The sequence below is a fragment of the Scedosporium apiospermum genome (genome assembly GCF_000732125.1).
Source record: "Scedosporium apiospermum strain IHEM 14462 chromosome Unknown SEQ_SAPIO_0121, whole genome shotgun sequence".
In the NCBI taxonomy this organism is placed as follows: Eukaryota; Fungi; Ascomycota; class Sordariomycetes; order Microascales; family Microascaceae; genus Scedosporium; species Scedosporium apiospermum.
In genome coordinates, this window is record NW_015971822.1 from 2,022,711 (window position 1) to 2,043,466 (window position 20,756).

At 51.8% G+C, this 20,756-nt stretch overlaps 4 protein-coding genes across 4 annotated transcripts; 1 reads left to right on the top strand and 3 right to left on the bottom strand.

The window, feature by feature from the left end:
* Nucleotides 1–6,554, bottom strand: SAPIO_CDS8618 (Autophagy-related protein 2; the record flags this gene model as incomplete). Its single annotated transcript, XM_016790219.1, has 3 exons — nt 1–18; nt 90–6,272; nt 6,381–6,554. The coding sequence occupies 3 exons, from the start codon at nt 6,552–6,554 to the stop codon at nt 1–3; spliced, it is 6,375 nt and encodes a 2,124-aa protein (XP_016640482.1).
* A 1,779-nt stretch (nt 6,555–8,333) lies between these two features.
* Nucleotides 8,334–10,060, bottom strand: SAPIO_CDS8619 (Flavin containing amine oxidoreductase; the record flags this gene model as incomplete). The annotated part of the gene is made up of 4 exons (XM_016790220.1): nt 8,334–8,936; nt 9,005–9,297; nt 9,385–9,973; nt 10,043–10,060. The coding sequence occupies 4 exons, from the start codon at nt 10,058–10,060 to the stop codon at nt 8,334–8,336; spliced, it is 1,503 nt and encodes a 500-aa protein (XP_016640483.1).
* A 2,529-nt stretch (nt 10,061–12,589) lies between these two features.
* Nucleotides 12,590–14,360, top strand: SAPIO_CDS8620 (Nitrate reductase (NADH); the record flags this gene model as incomplete). Its single annotated transcript, XM_016790221.1, has 4 exons — nt 12,590–13,352; nt 13,415–13,473; nt 13,556–13,833; nt 13,916–14,360. 4 exons carry the CDS (start codon nt 12,590–12,592, stop codon nt 14,358–14,360), a joined length of 1,545 nt encoding a protein of 514 aa, XP_016640484.1.
* Nucleotides 14,361–14,950: 590 nt separating this feature from the next.
* Nucleotides 14,951–16,427, bottom strand: SAPIO_CDS8621 (HIV-1 retropepsin; the record flags this gene model as incomplete). Its single annotated transcript, XM_016790222.1, has 8 exons — nt 14,951–15,099; nt 15,153–15,297; nt 15,385–15,521; nt 15,583–15,597; nt 15,667–15,680; nt 15,750–15,784; nt 15,845–15,864; nt 16,397–16,427. 8 exons carry the CDS (start codon nt 16,425–16,427, stop codon nt 14,951–14,953), a joined length of 546 nt encoding a protein of 181 aa, XP_016640485.1.
* Between the last annotated feature and the right edge of the window lie 4,329 nt (nt 16,428–20,756).

Sequence of the window (20,756 nt, forward strand, 5' to 3'; positions counted from 1 at the left end):
TCATCGCTTCTTGTATTTCTAAAGAGGAACGAATCGTTAGGACAAGGTCTGCAATATCGGAAAATGGCGGAGACAAAAGGAAAACATACCTCTTCCACTCTTCTCTTGTTGTGAGGATCAAGAGAATTCGTCGCCCCAAGCAACGTCTGCCCCAGCGCCTTCGTCGCCCCAATCGCAGGCCTAAAAATGATAGTCGGCGCCTTCTTCAAGACGGCCTTCGCAGCCCCCTGGGCATTCTGGCTTTCCATCACCGCGGCGGGAACCGCAATAATGGCATCCCGCGCGAGGTTGAGATCTCGAGAGAGGCTCGCGTATCCACCACGTAGGCCCTGGATGACGTTGATCGGCTGGTCCGCGTACAGACTGATCTGCCGCGGCTCCTCCGAGTCGGTCTCGTCTAGCTCCCAGGGTTCCGGCTCGGGTCTTTGTACCAGCAGGCCCTCGGCGCCTTGGAGCGCGTACTGCGTTCCGACTGCGACTTTGGCGCCGAGTTTGATGATTTCCGTGCCCGTCGTGCGGACGAATGCAGTCGCGCCCTTTGAAATGCTTCGCACAATCCTGCCGTCCTTCTTGTACTCCTTCAAAGGTATCTCGACCAAATTGCGGAATCCACTCCCGACGTTAACAAGGGAGCGGACGGGAGCAAGGCCAGCGAGCACGCCCGGAAGCTGGTTTTTCTTTACGTCGGGCATCCAGATGTCATTCAATGTCCTGCCTAGCCTCTCAAAGCCCGACACTCCATAGATAATGGTGTGACGAAGGACCATGCGAGCCTCATCGAGGATAACAAAATTCATGAACTCGGTCGTGCGTCCCGATCTCAGTCCGGCATAATCCACCCTCTTCGGCTTAAAGTCGAGCTTGACAGGGATGTCGTTGACCTCGGCCCTTTGAAGGAACGGCATATCGGTGGGCGATTGCGAAACGACCGCATCGTCATCTTTGAATTCAAAGAATCTCGTGATAAAGTCTAGAGCATCCTGATCAACGTGAAGCCGAAGCGGCAGAACCGTAACTCTCATGACAATCTCGGAAGCTGCCAAATCGGGCAAGGGACGGACGTTGAGCATCTCAATGTGAACCATGCTCGATCCCATTTCTCTCTCCCCGGCATCCTGGTCGTAGGTTGCAAACTTCTTCCAAGTAGATGTAGGTACATGGTCAAAGATGTCGAGGTTCTTGACGCGCACGTCGATAGAGCTTTCCGTCTCTCCCGAGCCCGGAGGGAACGCAATGAGATCCACGTCCACACCCTGGAGTTCAAAAGTAATCTTGTGTCTCTTGCTGCGATTGAGCTTCAACCTCGGACCGGATCTCTGCGCTCCACCAGCCCGTGCGGTACTAGTCGTAAATGCCGTGGTTGCAATGGATTCCGTCTCGGTCGCGTTGTCGTTGAGATCGTGGTTAATAGCCCGAGCCAAATCTCGTGCGTCGCGATTCGCCGGGATACCGATGTAGATGGAATTGAACAAGAAATCGCCAATGACGGCTTCTTCATCCTCAAGATCCTCGTCGTACACATTCAGCCCGTCATTTCGAGCACGCCGCTCATTAGCCTTCGCCTCCACCTCGTGGACCGCCTTTGCGATGACATCGCGTGTATGCACCCAGTCGTACCCGTCGAAGAGGTTCCAAATGATGTGGACGTCTAGCACGGAAACCTTTAGAGGGCTACGTTTGACAAGCTCAGGCGGGGCCCGGTCGTAGGTGTTCCTGGCCGAATTCCACACCTTCGCCGTGCCCTTCTCTGAGGCATCACTAGCGAACCAATCGTCATGCACAACAAGGTGTGTATCCTCCAAGTCACTGTCCGTGCTGGCCTTACTATTGAAATTGTGCAGGTCGCTGACATTCGTTCCTTGAGAGGCCGGCAACGACCCCAACGAAGATGCCGTAGCATCGAGTAGCTTCTCACCCACGTCGACCTCGCCGTAGTAGTCATCGTGGAACTCTAACTGACTCACGTCGCTAGCTTCGTCGTCCCCGGCATCTCCCGCCAGTTCCTGGGCAATGGCAAAGTCGTTATCAAAGTCATACTCGCCTTCAGGGTTTCCAAAAGCCTCGGCAGAGATTGATGAGAGCAGGTCTTCCACAGGCATAACGTTTGTCCTGTACTTGATTTCCTTACTCGGCGGCGTCGGCGGCTTCAAGCCATTCGCTAGCGCAATCAAGGTCTGGGTTGAGTCGGCGCACGTTTCGAGCACCAGCAGGTCGTCACGGAACGAGACATCAACTTGCTTCTCTCCATCCTCGAGAGTAGTAATGGCCACTGAGGCCTTTGCCGAGGAGATGAAGCATATCTCGACAAACCCTTGCGCACATAGTTCACTGACTTGTTGCGACGGTACGTTTGTGACGCGAGGTCGGGAAGGAGGCCTGGCATCATGCAGAGCCGTGATGTCATCTATGAGCAATATTGCCGCCTTTCTGAGCTCAAACTCGGCGCTGACATTTTCATCCTTGGGTAGCACCATCTGGAGACGGGAATCCGTAAGCGCCAGCGTCAACTTAGATTGAAGACCCAAGGGGTTAAGACCAAGTAAGCAGTCTCGGAAGACAATCCTGACTGCCAATGGCTTAGCCGCAGGTTGTTTGGCCTGGGATTTGGATAGTGCGGGTGATTGCGTCTGCTGCCTGAGAAGAGCAGCGTGAGCATGTTCTCCCAAGTTGGCAACTGAGGCGGCTAGCTCGGCCTCGAAGTCTTGAGGTGTGGCATCCTTTCCAAGCCCCAGGAGATCCATGAGAGTGGGGACTCTGTACTCAAAAGCCAGTCCCTGCAACCTAAGCTTGAAGATTGGCTCAATTTCATCCCCAATCATCCGAGCAATTAAAACGAGCTCATCCGCAGTAGCGGATGACTTAGGTGACGTAACAAGCTCCTCCGTCTCATTGCGAGTCACAACAAGCGACTCGAGACCCAAGGCGACCAACGAAGGGAGGGTGATGTGCGCGAGCTCGAATTCCCTTAGCGAAGCCTTTACCATACCGATGTTCCCCTCGAGATCTGCAGAGAATGCAAGGTTCTTTATCCGCCCCAGAGTCAGGAGTCCAGGCCGATCATCTTCCGGCAAGTACTTCGCTACAGTGCTGAGCCGGGCAATTTCCTCGCCAAGGCCAGGTAGGCACGCGAGTAATGGGACATTATGGACTCGAGTCCGAACGGAATCGAGCGTCATGCGGAGAACCGGCCCTTTCCTCCTTTGTCGCAGAAGAGTATCGACCATAATCTCGTTATCTCCGAGGTCTGGCTGGACTTTGGAGGGGGTAATGAGCTTGAGAAGACGCTCTAGATCGCTGTCTTGTGGGTACGCCAGATATTCGAGCCGTGTACCCTCGACTTCAACCCGGATCGGCGGTGAAGCGTCCAAGTTGCTCAGGTATGGCCCTGATAGACTGATTGCACTTACGGCAACACCTAGTCCCTCATTTCGTTTGACCATTTTCACAGCACTCGTTTCAAGGCTCATCTCGCACTCTTTTCCAACGATCCGTAAGTAGAACCCGGCAATCCGCATATCCATCTTGTTATCCGACGCTGCGGAGCGGTCATTGGGGTTGATGGGTGTTTCAAACCGGACGCCTCTAGCGCTCGGTGTCACAGGTGCCACCGTTTGTACAGAAGCAGGGGCAACCGAGGACATGCTAGATCCCATATTAAGGAAGCTACTCAGTCCTCCAAACCAACTAAAGGTCTCATCCAGCCTCTGCAAGTCGAGATTGACGACCAGGGCTAGAGTGGTCACTTCCGTCTTAGTGACCTTGCCAGCTCGAGTGAGCTTCACGGAGACGTCCGCACCCGAGGGAGGGAAGACGTCGCGGACGGATGCGCCGAGCTTGAGCGCGCGGTCAAACGACAGTATGTCGCTATCAGCATACCCAAACCTGAATTTACCCAGATTTATAAGGGTGGTGGAAACTGTCGCGGCATTCTTGACAGATACCGAGAGTTCTTCGAGGTCGCAACGCAGAAGAGTAACCTGATCAAACTCAAAGGCTGCGGGATTAAGATGCCTTTCAGACGTATCTGCAACTCCCATAAGATGATGTAAGAAATGCACCGATATCTTCTCAAACATTACTTTGAGCGCTGGCATGGCCGGGGCGCCTTCGGTATTGGGTTGGGCCGCTGCTGGAGTTGGTGTTGCCGGCTCCTGGGTAGGTGTATTGAAAACCTCGAGTAGTTTAGATATAACGGTTGCCAAGAGGAATCCAATGGACGCATCGAAGCGGATGTCGATGGGGGAGAGCACGATTTCGAGGCTATCATCTGGTTCCAGTGTCGACTGGTGAGGCTGGGCTTGGGGTTGGGGTTGGGGTGGAGGTCCGCGGGAGCTGATAAAAGAGTCATGGGTCTGGGAGTAAACCGAGAATGCCCCCGGTAGATGAGGAGAGGTAGACTTCTTCAAACTAGGGCTAGGTTCGCTATCGGAAGGGTCTGGTGTGGGATGGACGTGGATATGCTTGTGGTGGAGAGGCGCGTAGATGGAGATGGTATCGAGGGTGATGAGTTCTTTTACAAGACGAGTCGGGCCGCGTGGGGTTTGGTCCTGAGGGGGAGTGGGAGGTCGATCGACAGAGGCATCCTCTTCTGGTTGCGGAACTTCTTCGAGGGGTGAGTTATCGGTATGATGAGATGAATATAGACTTTGTCGTATCCGAGAGCTCTCCAGGTCCTCATCTTGACCCCGAATATCACCTTCATCGTCGCTTTTATCCTCAGTGGCATCAACCAGAAGATCCTTGGGAGGATCGTAGACACTCTCACTTAGAGTTCCATTATCTCCCGTTTCCTCAGGTTCCACTTCAGTCACCGCCTCACTTGGATGTGAAGGTCGTACCGACGGACTCTCAGGATCCTCAAATTTGTCTTCCACCTCATCACCCGGCTGGTCGGACGGCTGGACCACGTTCTTGGTGTCTTGTGGTGGCGAATTAGATGGGCTGGAATAAGTGTCCCAAGAACCCGGCATCGACCTCGACGGTTGAGACGGAAGCTCCGAAAAAGCACTGGCGTACATGCTTTCCGCCTCCTCGTGGGAGAATATGTGAGATTTGCTAAGGTCCTCCTCGCCCTCCGGATCCAGGTGTGCATCGCTTCCTGGACTCGGGGTGGAAATCTCTGGCGTCCGAGGTCGTTCCGAAAAGGTCGAGTCAGGGAGCCCAATGTTGCCGAGAGCCGGGGTGGAATCTACTCCGCGATGCACGCTTGCCCAGGGTTGTGCCACTTCTGCTATGTTTGTAGACTGCGACACGGTGATAGTAGGCTGTTGGGGTAGGAAATCGGGGTGAACAGAGGCCCTAGGAGTAGGGGGACTGTCTTCTTCCTCCTCCACCGCCTCCTCCTCTGGCCCGTCACTTTCTTCATCTGAATTGCTAAAGTCGTAAGGTATGTTCAACGCAACCTCGCTATCCCGGAGGGGAGGCTCATCTTGGCCGAAAGTCATCGAACTTGCCAGGTAATCATCCACATACTGATCGTTCGCCGACAAGGAACTCGATTCTCTACTCAGGCTCCCCTGACGAAAGCTGCTGTGGTTGGAAGTAACAGGGGACCGTGGAATCGCAGGGGATGCGACGGATGGGGACCGCGCAAAAGCGGAGAAGACGTTCGCCTCTGACACGAGGTACGCCCGAATATTAGACAAGGAAACATGTCGTTTTCCTTCCCTGTGAACAATCAGGGGCACTCCGTTTTCATCGAGATCGGGAGCGGTGACGCCCTCGACGTTGATTCCCTCGAGCGCAATTTGAAAAGTCACGGTATCGGAACCCGGCGAAGTTGTCGCCTCCAGCGGAACTTCAATATCAAGCTGGAACGTGACACCCCGTATCCTTATCTGGGTCCGGTCTACAATTCCTTGCAAAAAGTCCGCCAAGAATGCCGGTAGCGACAAGGGCTGGCCAGTCCCGAATGCTGCCTCCTCCTCACTACCATCATCGCTAATCGTAACAGAAGCGCCAAGATCCTGCGTCTCGGCCGCGATGGCCTCCTCCAGCCTCTTCTTCTCAGCCTCCGGTTGGTTCTCGAGAAATGACTGGGCCAGGTCGGCCGTATTAGGGACGACATCTGAGGTGGAGGTGCGCGAGAGGCGAGAGGGTTTCGCATGTGATATCGTATCACGGCTCGCGACTCGTATCCTGACATCCACGCCATCAACCTCGACTGTTATGGGACTCGTGTAAAAGTCGACGGGGATCGTGATTCGGAGGAGGAGGACCTTGGCCTTGAGAAGCTCGAAAGAAGACGGGAGTTGAAGTATTTTCTCGAGTTTCTGGAAGGCCCAACGGCGGTTAGCCTTGTCATAACAAGTTCCATCCAACCCATAAGTCCCAGGGTTCGGGGTTTGCTTGGAGCGTCGGAGACGCGGAATCTACAATACCTTTAACCTGATACCAACGTCTCGGAACTCGAAGACGGTATTTCTTCCTATCGCGAGGTCCAGGTTGTCCATATCAAGGGCGTCAGCATCGAGGAGCTCCAAGCGGGAGAGGGCGTATCTCAGCAGCCGCTTGGGCATGCTGGAACTCCGCAACGACTGGAACATGGTCGCCATGGTGGCTAGGGATGGCGTCTGTCTATCGCTCTCCCGCAACGGGATGGGTTCGGAGGGATCGGGATAGAAGGGTAAGAGTCGCAGGAATCAGAATCCGGCCTCGACGCCTAACGGCAAGAGGTGTATTGGTTCAGTCAGGGCGAGGCCCGCGTCGAAAGGTGCGAGGGGTACGAGGCACATTCAAGGGGGCATAGTAAGTATGGAGATAGTAAAAGGTGATTCTTCCTACAGTAAAACCAAAGCTAAGGTAAACAGGAAAAAAATTATTAGGAAAGTTGAAAGAAGTCTAGGGAAACTAAGGCCTTAAGCTGGGCCGAGACGGCTTCCATCTCTGTCAGACCTGAGATGGAACGGCTCTTGTCCTTGGTGGCGTTGAATGTTGTACTAGGATGGGATGTGCTGGCTCTGAGAGGACAGGCATTAAGGTGATAGCAATGAGGAGGGGCAATGGCGTTGTTGCCGTGTACACTGTACTTTAAAGCGGTCACTTGGGGTCATCCGTGCCGCTCTAGGTTAAGCCAAAGCACAGGTACACCATAGAGGTACCCGTGACCTAGATTTCCTCCTAGCGCTCGGCACAATGGTCACTAAAGACCCAGAGGGCAACAAGTCATCCCATCATCAATGGACAAGTCACTCGTCACACAAGACTGATGATGTACCATTGCATTGCGTAGCCTCATTTAGTGTACAACTGGCGGACTGCCTGCCAGTCATTATCACTGGCTTGGCAGCCCCAACTTTCCATCAGACCAGACCACCAGAGCAATTGATCATTGTGATTCTGGACAAACTACTTTGTAAAGCTAGCATCATTGATGTAACTGTCTCTTTGTCTTTCCGTCTCACAAAACCCAGCTTCAGGCTACAACCATCAAGGACAACCAAGCAGTAGAAGTAAGTAGTTCTCAGTCATGGCCAACCTTCTCAAGACAATAAAGCCGTGGTCCTTTGTTGTACGCTGGCACTTCGACTACCATCTGCCAGAGGCGCTTTTGCTCCTCCAATGAACTATGAAGTACACGACCTCGCCTCTCAAGTCTGTAACATTCTGCAAACCCAGGAAAATACCGGGCTTCGTTGGCCTGGCCTGCCTAGTTCGAAGCATGGGTATGCCTAAGACACCTGGCCCTTCCATTGAGCTTGACAAAGTCGAGGATACAAAGTCTGTCGCATTTCACATGCTCCCCTAGCAGTAGCCGCATTGTTGACCAGCGAAACAACAATCGCGACACTTGAATAGGTACTACGAAGTAGTTAGCATTGATTCTGTTGACTTCTTGCTGACTTACACAGGTACAAACCATCAAATTCGCATTCGAAGGCGAGCTAGGCTCTCCGATGAACCTTTCCGCCTTACACCAAGAGAGACCGCAACCAGCAGCTAAACTCTACGGAGCAAAAACCAAAATGAAAATTGCTTCATTTGATGACGCAAATGGCTTCTTCTCTTATCCGCGGAAGTAATCCTCAGTGTCCACGCGCATCAACATAGAAAATCTAGGGCACGCTGATCTATATTCTATTATCGCTGATTTTCTAGACAACAAAGGCAGACCCCCGACACCCGGAGAGAAGCCGCACCGTCCTACCGAACAAGCTCCAGGCTTCAGCCCCATGGAAATACCAGACACTAGCGCCACGGTGCTCTCAAAACGCCAATTCCAAGACCCTGCATCTACTACCTCTGTAGCCAATACGTTTCCCTCTCGCCCGCCCCATCTTTGCTGCCTGCATGCACAGAAGTGGAGCTTCTGGACGCTGTCTATCGCGGCACGTTTACGCCTCTAGAAACGGCCTAGTACCAGCGAGTCCATACTTCTCAGCGATCCTCCGGCCAACCGACTCACCACTCCAGTAGGCGCCGGTGGCTGTTCCCAGGCCCACGAAGGGCGCAGTATGTTCACCCGCCAGCCACAAGCCGACGTCTGGCAGCCCTGTCCTCATGGTTTTAATGTCTTCATCCCCATCTTCTAATCCAACCTGAAAATTGGTGTAACTGCCATTCCCGGCCAGCTCATCCTGTAACCAGTTCGTTGCCAAACATCCGGTGGGTTGGCAATCCACAGATGACTCGGAATAGTGAGGCAAGCGAGAGTAGTATGGCTTGAAGAAGTCGAAGATGAAAGCATCCCTCTCGGCCTTCTTTTCTCGTTTGGCTGCCTCCTCAATAAGGTATCTAGAAGCATCGCCGAATGTGTAGAAGAGAAGGGTCGGATGCGCTGATGGTGGGGACAGTGAAGCTAGGTCTACCACCTCTTGATTCCACCTATGCGGATTGTTGGGTGCATATCTCGGCGCTAGCCATTGGCAAAAGCCCTGGACGCTCCTGCCTGTGTCATCCGAACCTAGCCAAAACGCAGTAGGGAAAGTGATGTACGTCTTAGTTGCTCATGTTAGTAGCCTTCAGCCAGCACAATTGAGATGAACATCCAGCTAGAGTATCATACCTTTTCAAGACAACCATAGCCCAAGGAGTTTACGGCCTTCACCATCCGCGGGGGAAGTTTTGGCTCAAAGGCTGCGAGATTCCTCTTCAGCCAGCCAAGTGGGGCTGTTACGACGATATCATCGAACTCGAAAACCTCCTCTTCCTTCGTTTGCACTCTCACCCTGTCTTGGCAGCCCTTGCCGTATGAAATCTGGCTTACTACCTTTTCGAGTTTGATCTCCGCCTTCTCGAGCGCTGCTTTTGCGACGGATTGGAGAATTTCCTCATAGGTTCCAGCGCAAAACAGATTTTCTAGAGAGATGTTAGCTATCTTTTGCTCCCTTCATGCCTTTCTCTGACGACCATCCCTCGATGGGTCAGTGAATGAGTATAACCTACCGCCTTCAATACACTCTTCCATCCAGAAGAACTTGAGACTTTGCGTCTGGATCGGGCTCCCAACGAAAGCACCCCACATCTCCGCCACATGAAGTACAAGCTGCCGCGAGTGGCGGTAGTTTTCCTCAGTTTCTGGTATTCTCTTGGCCACTTCTACCAAGAAAAAGTCCCAGAGGCTTTCCTTTGGATCAATCTCATTACCGTTCTTATTCGAGTGCGTAAAGGCATCTTGGACAATGTCCCACATCATGCTCGCATACCGCTCGCTCTCCTCTAGCGAAAGGAGCGTGCCGGTGGGGTCAAACATGTACGATCGCGTATCCCAATTTCCCGTCTCCGTGCCCGTTTTCTTGGCGATGTCATTGATGGGGTTGTTTTTCGTTCCGTGGATCCAGTTTGGGCCCAAATCTGCGAGGCGGCCATTCTGCAGTTTGGCCTGGTGGACTCGTCCACCTATCCGATTTCTTCCTTCCAGAATCGTAACTTTGAAACCATACTTGAGGAGGACATCCGCGCAGCGTAATCCGGCAAGGCCGGCGCCTATTATCCCCACGTGCGGTCTAGTATTCCGACCATGGAGCGATTTTTGCTGCATGCCATGATGTTAGTGACCCTAGACTTTTCACGCGCGCAAAAATATAGGAGGCATGCGGCGCACCTTTTCTAGTCTGTCCATGTTAGAGAATGTCCGAAAAAGTCTATCTTGGCCAAAGTCTGAGAAACCAAGAAGGTGTATAGACTTGAGGTCTTGGTATATCCTCGACTGTTTGCAATGCGAGGCACTGCTATACGAGAGAGAGTAAGCATCCATGGCCAGGGCGGTTGGTTTCGGTCTCTAAAGAAACTGGCACGTCTAAGTTCTAGCTGTGGCGGGGTAGAGAAAGGTGGTGGGAGACGGGAATCGAGAGTAAAAGTAGGGAGTAAAAGGTTGGTATAGAAATTGAGAGATAAGGAGATATTAAATGCCTTACGGTCAAAACACACTGGTTCTCGCAGTAAACCCGGAAGCCACTGGGTTGGACGAATGAAATATATAAAAATTTATGAAAGGGCAACGTTGGTAAAAGGTCGAGAAATGAATAGAAGAGGAAGAAAGAAGAAGAAGTCAGGGATGTGAGCCGCGGTGGGTGTTGGCTAGGACGGGGACTATCTGCCACAGAAGGCGCGTCCGAGGTCAATAAAGAAGCATGAAACAGGGCTTCAATGAAGGTTAACAAGAAAGGGATAAGAGATTCGCCGAATGGCTGGAATACACTAGTCGTCCGTCCAGAATCTATGCAGCAGCGAGGAAGTGTCCAGCAACACAGACACAGACACAGACACAGACACAGACACTGGGGGATTTTGGTGTTTAGGTCTCCCAAGCAAACGAAGAAGGCGCAGCACCGGCGGTGGCGGAAGGTCCGTTGAGAGCGTAGAATCGGCAGACAACACCCACAACTGTCCCCAAATATGCAACACTCGGGCGGCTCAGAAAGGGAAAGATGAACAAATAGGAACAAAATGAGACTTGATTGAGTTTAAGTGACCAGATGCCAAAGAAAAAGGGGTCGAGGGGCAGAGGTGAAGGGGGGTATCAGCCATGCTAAGGCCAAAAGGAAAAAGTCTATCAAATGGGTCCCCGGATCCGCCCGTCTATAAGACAGGGAGGCGGCTGATGAGTTGATGCTGAAAGGCATAAAGGATGAGCCCTGAACAACTCAACGAAGGCTCTGTAGTTAAAAAAAAAAAAAAAAAAAAAAAAAAAAAAAAAGGCCGGATATCACCTCGCCGACCACCCTGCAAACCTACATGTCCACAGGAGCCACCAGAAGCGCGGAAGGCGGAAGGGGGTGGGGGGTGGGCAATCTCCATCTCAACTCTAGAGGAGACGGCGGGTGAGAAAGTGTTGATAATGCCAAATGGGCACACGACCAATAGTTGCCGAGCTGGGACTCGCGTGGATCATGGGCGCAGAGATACAAAAAGGGGTACGAGACCAGACCACGGGGGCATGATCGTCTCAGTGCTAGTGGGAGTGAAGTGGGAGCGAAACGGACTGGTGGCTACTGCCATAGAATAGAGCGAAGAGAGAATTGAGAGGAAAGCAGGGCGTCTCCGCTGTTCCTCATAAGCTCACCTGCAGGTCACGATTATCGACTTACACGGGCGCAAGTTACGAAGCCAGGCGGGCACAGCGGCGGGCATGTTGCCATTTGATGTTGCGGTGTGCTTTGTAGGCACTGGACAGCGAAACGGCCAGGCTCAACTGTTGCTGTAGTGTGCAGTAGTGGGGAGCCGGGAAGGTTGAGTTCAGGCTGAGGTGCCATTTGTACCGCTTGTATCGATTGCATCGATTGGGTCGCCGGCACCGGCACGTTCTGTAGAGCTCCAATTTGATTGCTGATTCCAGAAAGACCCCACATTGATTATGCAAGATTTCAATCAAGATCAACGTTGACTCAAAGTTCAATCTGACTTTTTCTTTCGTACAGCCGCCAGAATCACGGACGGAGTCTCCCCGCCATCCCTGCCTGTTGCCCTGCCCCTCCATTTACCCCTCCTCAATACAGGTCAATTGAAGACCGAAAATGGAATGGCATCAGTCTGCAAGAAGGCAACTGCCAGCGAGTGTCTGTCGGCTGCTTGACGCCTTGACTCATTGGCTTGATCCACCATGTCTAGCAATCCCAAGCCGTTATTCTCCCCTAGTATCAGTCCACCAGCTCCCATTGCTCAGGTAATCTAGTTTAGTTTATGCAATGACCTGCTGTCTACGTCCGGGGAACGGATCACATGCCTGAGTCCCAAGATCCCAGCAACGCGGAGCTTTGGGGTAGGCCGGATCTCGGCCAATCACAGCCCAGCTATTACTCTTGCATCCCAGACATCTTCAAATCCCACCTCGCGTCTCCTTAACCAAGAATGGACATGCGCCGAGGACCCACGGAGATAAAGCTTGGTTCCTCGGGAGCTTTTCTGTCAAAGTTTAGCTGAAGCTTCGGTCTATTATGTGTAAATATATTGCTTGCTCCATTCTTGCGCCCGTAAAGTATTCTTAGAACATCCCTAGATCTATTATCATCGAACTCTTCTCGCGGTCCTGTTGTAGTCGCTCGTCTCTCTTCATATTGCTTTGTCCTACCTCATCGACGTCATTGCAAAAAGCCGGCACTAAGCGTACTCCACCCTCTCCCTCTCCTCACAAACTCGACCCTCAGAAACCATGCCCGCTCCGACCGAGTCCTTCACCCGCGAAGAGGTCTCCAAGCACATCACAGATGACTCCCTCTGGTGCGTAATCGACAGCGTCGTCTACGACCTAACCGACTTCCTCGACGCCCATCCCGGCGGCGAATCCGTCCTTCGCCAAGTCGCCGGCAAGGACGCCACGCGCGAGTTCTACAACCTCCACCGCCAGGAAGTCCTCACAAAATACGCCCGCCTCGCCGTCGGCACCATCACGGGTGAGAAGTCCAAGATCGTCACGCAAAAGATCGGCGATCTTAGCAAGGTCCCTTACGGCGAGCCGCTATGGCTCTCCAAACCCTTCCAGTCTCCTTACTTCAAGGAGTCGCATCATAGGCTGCAGCAGGCTTTGAGGAAGTTTGTTGATGAGCATTTGTATGAGGAGGCACAGGAATGCGAGGCCACGGGTCGCCTCATCTCGCAGGAGATGATTGACTTGATGGCTAGCAAGGGTATACTCCATATGCGGCTGGGCCCCGGAAAGCATCTCCACGGCGTCAATCTCCTCGACGGTGCCGTCAAGGGAGAGGAGTTTGACTACTTCCACGATCTCGTCGTCAGCCAGGAGCTTGTACGCGCGAATGCCCGCGGCTTCCAGGATGGCAACATGGCGGGAATGACGATCGGTCTGACGGCCGTCTTGAATTTTGCCAGGAATGAGGCCTGGAAGAAGAAGATAGCCGACGAGGTGTTTAGCGGTCGTAAGAAGGCCTGCTTAGCCATCACTGAAGCTTTCGCTGGTAGGTTCTGTTTCATGATTATCACTCAGAGATAATTGATGCTTATTTCATTCTTTTTCTAGGTTCTGATGTCGCCGGTCTCAGGACTACTGCTGAAAAGACGCCAGATGGCAAGTACTATGTAAGTAGCATCGCGTGGCCCAACCAAGCCGAATTACATCGTCGAGTTCTCCCCCGAAAACTGACCTGGTTTTATCGTGAAGATTGTCAACGGAACCAAGAAATGGATCACAAATGGTGTCTTCGCCGACTACTTCGTCACTGGAGTCAACACCGGCAAGGGCCTGAGCGTCCTCCTTATCGAGCGTGGAGAGGGTGTCGAGACCAAGTCCATCAAGACCTCCTACTCTCCTGCCGCCGGCACCGCCTACATTACCTTCGATAACGTCAAGGTCCCCGTCGAAAACCTCCTTGGCCAGGAGAACAAGGGCATTCACGTGATTCTCAGCAACTTTAATCACGAACGCTGGACCATGGTTTGGTACGTCTTTGCCCTCCAATGCTCCCAGCTAGCTTGCCATACCCTGTCTCGAGCTGTCCAATCGCTGACCTATTAATCTCAGTGGAACTGTTCGTATGTGCCGCACTATTGTCGAGGAGACCCTCAAATGGTCCAACCAGCGTCTCGTTTTCGGCAAGCGTCTCATCGATCAACCCGTCATCCGTCAAAAGCTTGCCAAGATGATCTCCCTCGTCGAGGCCAATCAGTCATGGCTAGAGACCGTCACTTACCAGATGTGCCACATGCCCTATTCCGAGCAAGCTAAGCACCTCGCTGGTCCGATTGGTCTTCTCAAGATGAGCTCTACCCGTGCTGCCCACGAGATCGCCGATGAGGCAGTCCAGATTTGGGGTGGTCGTGGCTTGACCCAAACGGGCATGGGTCGTGTTATCGAGATGTTCAACAGGACGTACAAATTCGATGCTATCTTGGGAGGTGCCGAGGAGGTCTTGGCTGACCTGGGTGTGAGGCAAGCCATGAAGAGCATGCCCAAGGTCATGTTATAATTCTTCTGGTCCGTTTGATAGGGAAAAAAAGAAGAAAAAAAAGACCGCCGAGTTAGAGCTGTTCGGGTAGTATTAGTATCGCCATTCTGTACAACAAGCTTGAATCTTCACACGTAGCACAAAAAGCACGCAACAGTCACCAAAACTCCCCGCCATCGTGCAAAACAAAAAACAAATGTCTTGTCGGAAAGTGATCCTCTCTTGGCCCCTAACTCCCCTAACTACCGCCCCCTAACTGCCATAAAACCCCTAGACGTAACCTATTTTTTCTTTTGCCATCGAGACCGCCATCCAACTTTGTTTTTTTTTTTTTCCCCTCTTTTTCTTTTTTGAAGTGATTTTGAAAACGGTTGCTTTTGGGGGGTATATCGTCGACCGGAAGGAGCCGTAGCCCTTCTTTTCATTTTTCGCGTGATGTATCATGACACAAAAGGGTGATCGAAAGAAATAGGCAACTGCCCCGCCCCCCAAGAACTTTCATACTATACACGGGTGCTTGGATATCTCGGTTCCAAGAACCCAGGGGTAGTTCCTCGGCATCACGAGCCCATATCGTCAATGGCGCAGAACTAGAAACCTAGTGTGTTGGCTTAGGCATTGGGGCAGGCAGACTGGATGTGGCCAGTCTGCTGGCACTTGTAGCAGATCTTCTCGCCACCAGTGTTCTCCTTGGGGCAGTCCCGGCTGAAATGGCCATTCTCACCGCAGTTGTAGCACTTGGAGCCATTGGCACAGTCACCTAGGAAATATATGTTAGGCGAGAGTAATTCAATTTGCAAGAGGGCTACTCACGAGACATGTGGCCGTAGCCACCACAGCTGTAGCACTGCTTCTGCTGGCTGCCATAGCCCTGGTTGTATGACTGGTAGCCACCACCATAGGAGCTGTTGCCGCCGGCCTCCATGCAGTTCCGAGCAATATGACCGAGCTTGCCGCACTAGAATGGAGAACTTAAGTCAGGACGAAAAATCCTAGAACTCGCCCCCCCCCCAAAAAAAAAAAAAAAAAATGGAGTCGAACTTACCTTGTAGCACTCAACTTGAGCGCTGGAAGAGCCACCAGGAGCGCTGCCTCCCTGAGGGCAGTCACGGGAAATGTGGCCGGCCTGGTTGCATCGGTAGCATGTCTTCGAGTCCTTGGGACCGTCGGGACAGTCGCGGCCTAGGTGTATTGTCAGTGGACTAGGACTGGGTGGAGGAAAATAGAAAATTCAATGACTTACTCATGTGGCCCTCGTCTGCAAAGCCAAGTTGTCAGTATCAGGCTTGGATGTGGAAAAAAAAATGCAGCGACCATCGTCACTTACTTCCACAGTTGTAGCTAGAAAAAAAAACCAGTTAGCTTCATTGCTGTAACCATTGCTTCTTGGATCAACCAGGGCTTGCTTACCACTTGGCCGGACCCCGGTTTGGGCATTCACGGGCCTGAATTAGTTAGTATTCGGCGATTGCCAACCTGTCGCCACTCCCATGTGAAAGTCATACCTGGTGATTAGTGGCACCGCCTAGACCGAAAACGTTAGACAATCTTGAGCTTGAGAGATCTCAACAGAAGGTATTCGTTTGAAAATTGGAAAGCATGGAAAATTAGAAACACGATAGAAATGGGGGAGTAAATCGATGTAAGCTAGGTTGCAGAATCTCCATCTTCCAGCCAAAGCTTGATGATATGCTCAAACACATAACCGTGGCAGTGGAGGCGTCTGAACGCCAAGCTTGGAGAAACTTCACCAGGTGTGCCCCAGAAGCGCAAAGGTAATCTTAAGGCAGAGGGAGGTTGTGAAAGCGATCGGCCCATGATACTGCCATCAATGGAAGTAATATGGAATATGACGGATTGGAGTCGGCGCTTGCTTCTTGCGCTTCCCAAGGGAAGAGAGTGCTTAATGGATAACCTGAACAGGGGAGTTCTTATACACAAATCGCCACCCCTCAAAAGAAAACTTTCAAGGCGATAGCAACCGCGGCGGGGAAGACAATGAATGACGAGGAAGGGAATGAAGGGAAAAATGCGCAGTAATATCCTGCCACACTTACAGGTGTAGCATGCACGTCCGCTGAAATCCATTTTGGGTAGATTCTGTGTTTGTACGTTTGTGTTGTTGTTTGAAGAGCGTAATTCTGGAGATTTATCAATGTTCGTTAGAAAAAAAAAATCTCTGTTTTGCTGGGGCAAGAGAGTGAGGAAGGGTTGGTGTGGTAGATGCGCTCCAAGTCTCCAATCTCAGAAGGTGGGGCTCCAGGAAAGTGCGCCTCGTTCACTTCTGGTCAGAGCGTGGGCAAAGTTGAGACCTCTCTGCTGGAGCTTGGACGATGTGCACTTGGAGTGGTTCAGGCGGGAATTGTGGCTTGGGACGTACTAACGTAGTATCGAGAGGCGAATCGAATCGACTTGTGCGTTCGGGGAAGAATTCTGTGGCAGAGGAAAAAAAAATCTGGAGAAAATCAAATAATAGTTAGCGTTGGCAATTGGACCCGAGATGACCCTTCTTCTCTGTGCTAACGTGAGCCTTGAGGGTCGCCTCCAACTAGCCAAGATGGTTACGTCGTAATCAATATTAACAGGGAAACGGATAATATATGTTTGGACAGCGAGAAAGAAACCAAAAAGAAGGGAAAATAACAGCATGGAGAAGAAAAACACCTGAGAGATCGGAGCGAAATCTCTCTCAGGTCCCTCCTTCTCAGCACCAAGATCTTTGCCAACCTGTAGTGGACCGAATCATGGAGCTCGCCTTCGCAACAAGCTGATTGCTCGGGTTCCCACTAACCTTTTCAGCCTACCCGTGATTGGATGATGGGCGTGAGGGGAGAAAAAGGCGGTAATGGCGGGATGTTTGATATCAGTCTGACGGACTGGCTTTGGCTTTTGGGTACAGGAATGAGAAAGATGTTGTTCCAATGAGAGGCGAGGGATGAGGAGCCTTCTCTCGTACTTAATGCAAGCAATGTGATTGTCGGGACGGGCAAGGGAATTTCTTCCCACCAAGTAGGAAAATCGGAATTTGTTGGCTTGTAGGTGGAAGAGAAAAAAAAGAAAAAAAAAAGAAAAAAGGAAAAGCATGCAGAGGTTGGGATTTAAGACTTGAGGTCTGATTTGCTGATTTGCGGAGATGGCGGTGACCTGCTTCAATAGGGAAGGCAGAAGTCGGGAGGAAGAGTGGAATAAGAGGCAGGAGCAACGAGTGGTGGCATCCGCAAACATCAAACCAAGTCTCCGGCTACATCGCCAAGTGAAGAAGGTGCGTCCTCGCAAAGGATCCTCACTGAGGGAAGGAGGGAAGGAGTGAAGGGGCACATGGTGAGAGGACAAGATGTCGTAGCGACCACGTAGGAGATGGAAGGATGTAGAGTATGAATTTGTGGATACTAGAAAGGGAAGAGCCAGTCTCTTACCTTAGAAGAGATGGACTTGTTTCTGACGTCTAATTGGAAAGAGTGTACGGGAAATCGTCTGAAAGATAGATTAGAGGAGGCCGGACGCCGCGTCGAACAGGTATTGCCCGTCGCAAACAAGAGCGAGGGGTGGACGCAGGGCTTTATTGACGAGATGTGGACTTCCCCAAGTCGATGCTCACCAATGATTGGCGTGTCCTACAAGAGCAGTTCGTACTTACATAGAGAGAAATTGCTGAATGAGACAGAGGATCAAATATCGCGCTTTGCAAACTGCATCTAATTCGGGATATTGGGGGAGGTACCCCTGGACATTTATATCTCCCCTGGCGAGATCACACATCTACAGGTACGGAGGTGTTGATGGTATTCGATGGATCAGCTATCTATGTGACCGGGAGAAGTGTACCGAACTCCTGCTGAAAAGTCGCTGATGCCGACCACGTAAGTTCGCTTACAGGTGCGAAAATCATCGGCTCGTCCGCAGGGCACCTTGCATGTGGAATGGTATCAGAGGAGTTGATATCATCCTTGATGCGTGGGACGCCCGGCTGCACATGCAGAAAGTCTTCGTATGTGGGTGCGTTGATGTGAGGAGTGTGATGTATGATGTATAGGCCCGGCCGGGTGTGTATTATCCTCCCTCCCTGGAGGTGGTGATCCATCTAGTCTTGACAGGATTCAAAACATTCCAATTGCTAAGTCCAGCTGCTTCTGCCTTCTGGACGCTTTCCCGACTCGGCTTAGGGAGTGGAGCGAGTGCCTTGGCTGTCCCGGCACAGCTCCAACATCGACTGTTTTCCGACGATAATATGTGCAAGGGGGGTTTGATGTGTAACAAGCAATGATATGAGGCCCGACATTTTGCTGTGGGATCCCGAGTGCCGACCGAGTCTTAGAAACGAAAGGGGCGTGTACTGTGTAGGAGACGAGGAGTGGAGATCAAAGGAGGAACATTGAAGTGACATCGATTGATCCGTGGAGGAATGCACGGAGCACGCTAAACTAAACCAAGGAAATTCTTCATTCCGACAGGCACCCTGGCCCAGGGTTGGACAGACAAACAGATCGATTGATGTCTTGCTGTCCTCACAAAACCAGCCACGACTCCCTTTCGCCGGGCTGCAACCTCATCGATATTTGTCAGTCGAGCAAACGCGGATGATAATTGGGATGACAACATCGAATATTGAAGCATACCCCTTTAATCCCTCCTCGATTGTCACAGCACGCTCCAGGTCTTCAACGTTAACACCAGAGCCTCCTCTCTCGAGAACTAGGAGGACCTCAAACCACGCTCATCTGTCAGCTCAACAGCTGTGTCAGGACTGAGCCTGGTGGTCTTATCGCCACTCTCCGCCCTCCGCCCTCTCTCAACAGTGCCATTTGATGAAATAAAGAAGCATTCGCCATACTCTAGCCGCGTGTCACAATCGGGTTCGGCCCGGATCTAAAGGAATTGGCTCGAGGATGAGAACGGCAGGCGAGGCCTCCCTTCGGGAGGAACTCCTTACGAGATACTTGTGTCAGCCCAGTCTCGGTCGGCAACCTCTGGCTTAATATGGCGTCTGATCATGATGAGCTGTACATCTTCAGATGAACTTTCCGTGTGTTACGATTATTGAGGCCACGGGGTTCGCCGGGCTTGCACACTGCTTGTCGAGGACGAGAAGCAAAGAGACATGCTTAAGGGACCTTCCCTTATTAGATGGGAGGAGGATCTACCCATGGATCCTTTGCTTCATGGTCTGCTTGTGGAACCCAAGGACAAACCAAACACACCCTTCCCGGTGCCTCCTGGCTCTATACAGCTTCGAATGGACTTTCATCTGATGTTTGAGAAAAGGATTGGGAAATAAAGAGCGGGTTGAGCGACTCGGGGGCGGCTAGCAATCCCGTGCCAGTCAATCGGAGGAACCGGTTCTGATCGGCTGCCACTGGCGGTTTCCATTGCCCTTCTAGATGTAGATCGGACACCCTCCAGATGTAAGCCGACATCAGATGAAAATCACCAGGAATGGCATAACTACGGCCTAAATTACCTGGGCCCTATCGATGGGAAACATGGCACGAAGTTGGATGGTAGATGACGGGCTCTTGTTCCTCCTGTTCCCTTTAGCCGCACCAGTGGTTCCTGTAAGCCGATCAGTGCATGAGGAGGCATCGGTTGAACGCCAGGTCGGAGCCTCCGCCAGTTATCTCTCCGCATCTCCTAAAAAGGAGGATATTCCTGTGACAGAACACACATCAAAGGAATCTAATAATAGTGGCAATAGGAGACAACTGTTAGAGATTTGGGTAATAACGACTACTCGACGAACCCACCATAACTGTTTCGGGACGAACATCGAGGCGTCATACATCGCCCAGAATGGCCAGATAGCCGTCGGACAGCCCTGTAATATTCTCAGAAGTGATTCGAAGGCGGGAGGTATGCCCGGGTTATACTCATCCGGCTTCGGGAGTTAATTGATTGTTCTGTCGAATAAGGTCGCTAGAGACATATTGTGAACCCTGGACGGGGACGATTTCTTCAATCTCGATTGCCTCTTTGCCCCTCTGATAACGTCGTAAGGATTGTGAAGTCATCCGCATACTCCGTACAATATAGTAAACTACAATCCGCCGGCCACACGTGCACCTACAATCTCATGATCTAGATGTACGGAAATGTGGAGGGAGGTCGTGTTTCGTTCGACCCTTTGGGATGATCCAGTTGCTTCGTGGGCTTGTTTTCCTTGAGTGATCCAAGTCGATGGAGGATGAATTTCTTTTCTGGGTTGGGTTAGCGTCCTTGATCTTGTTTGATTGCCCGAGATGCCGCACTAAACTTGGGCGTGGGGTTTGCTAATGGGCAATTGGCGACCTGGAGTTGTCAGTGGGGAAACCCGGGACCCTGCAATGTTAGTTTAGGTTAACTGAGGGAGCAATCAATGGATGCCCTTCTGAGATCGAATTCTAATCTGGTGAAAATGCTCTGCCGCGTCCTTCTGGTGATGCT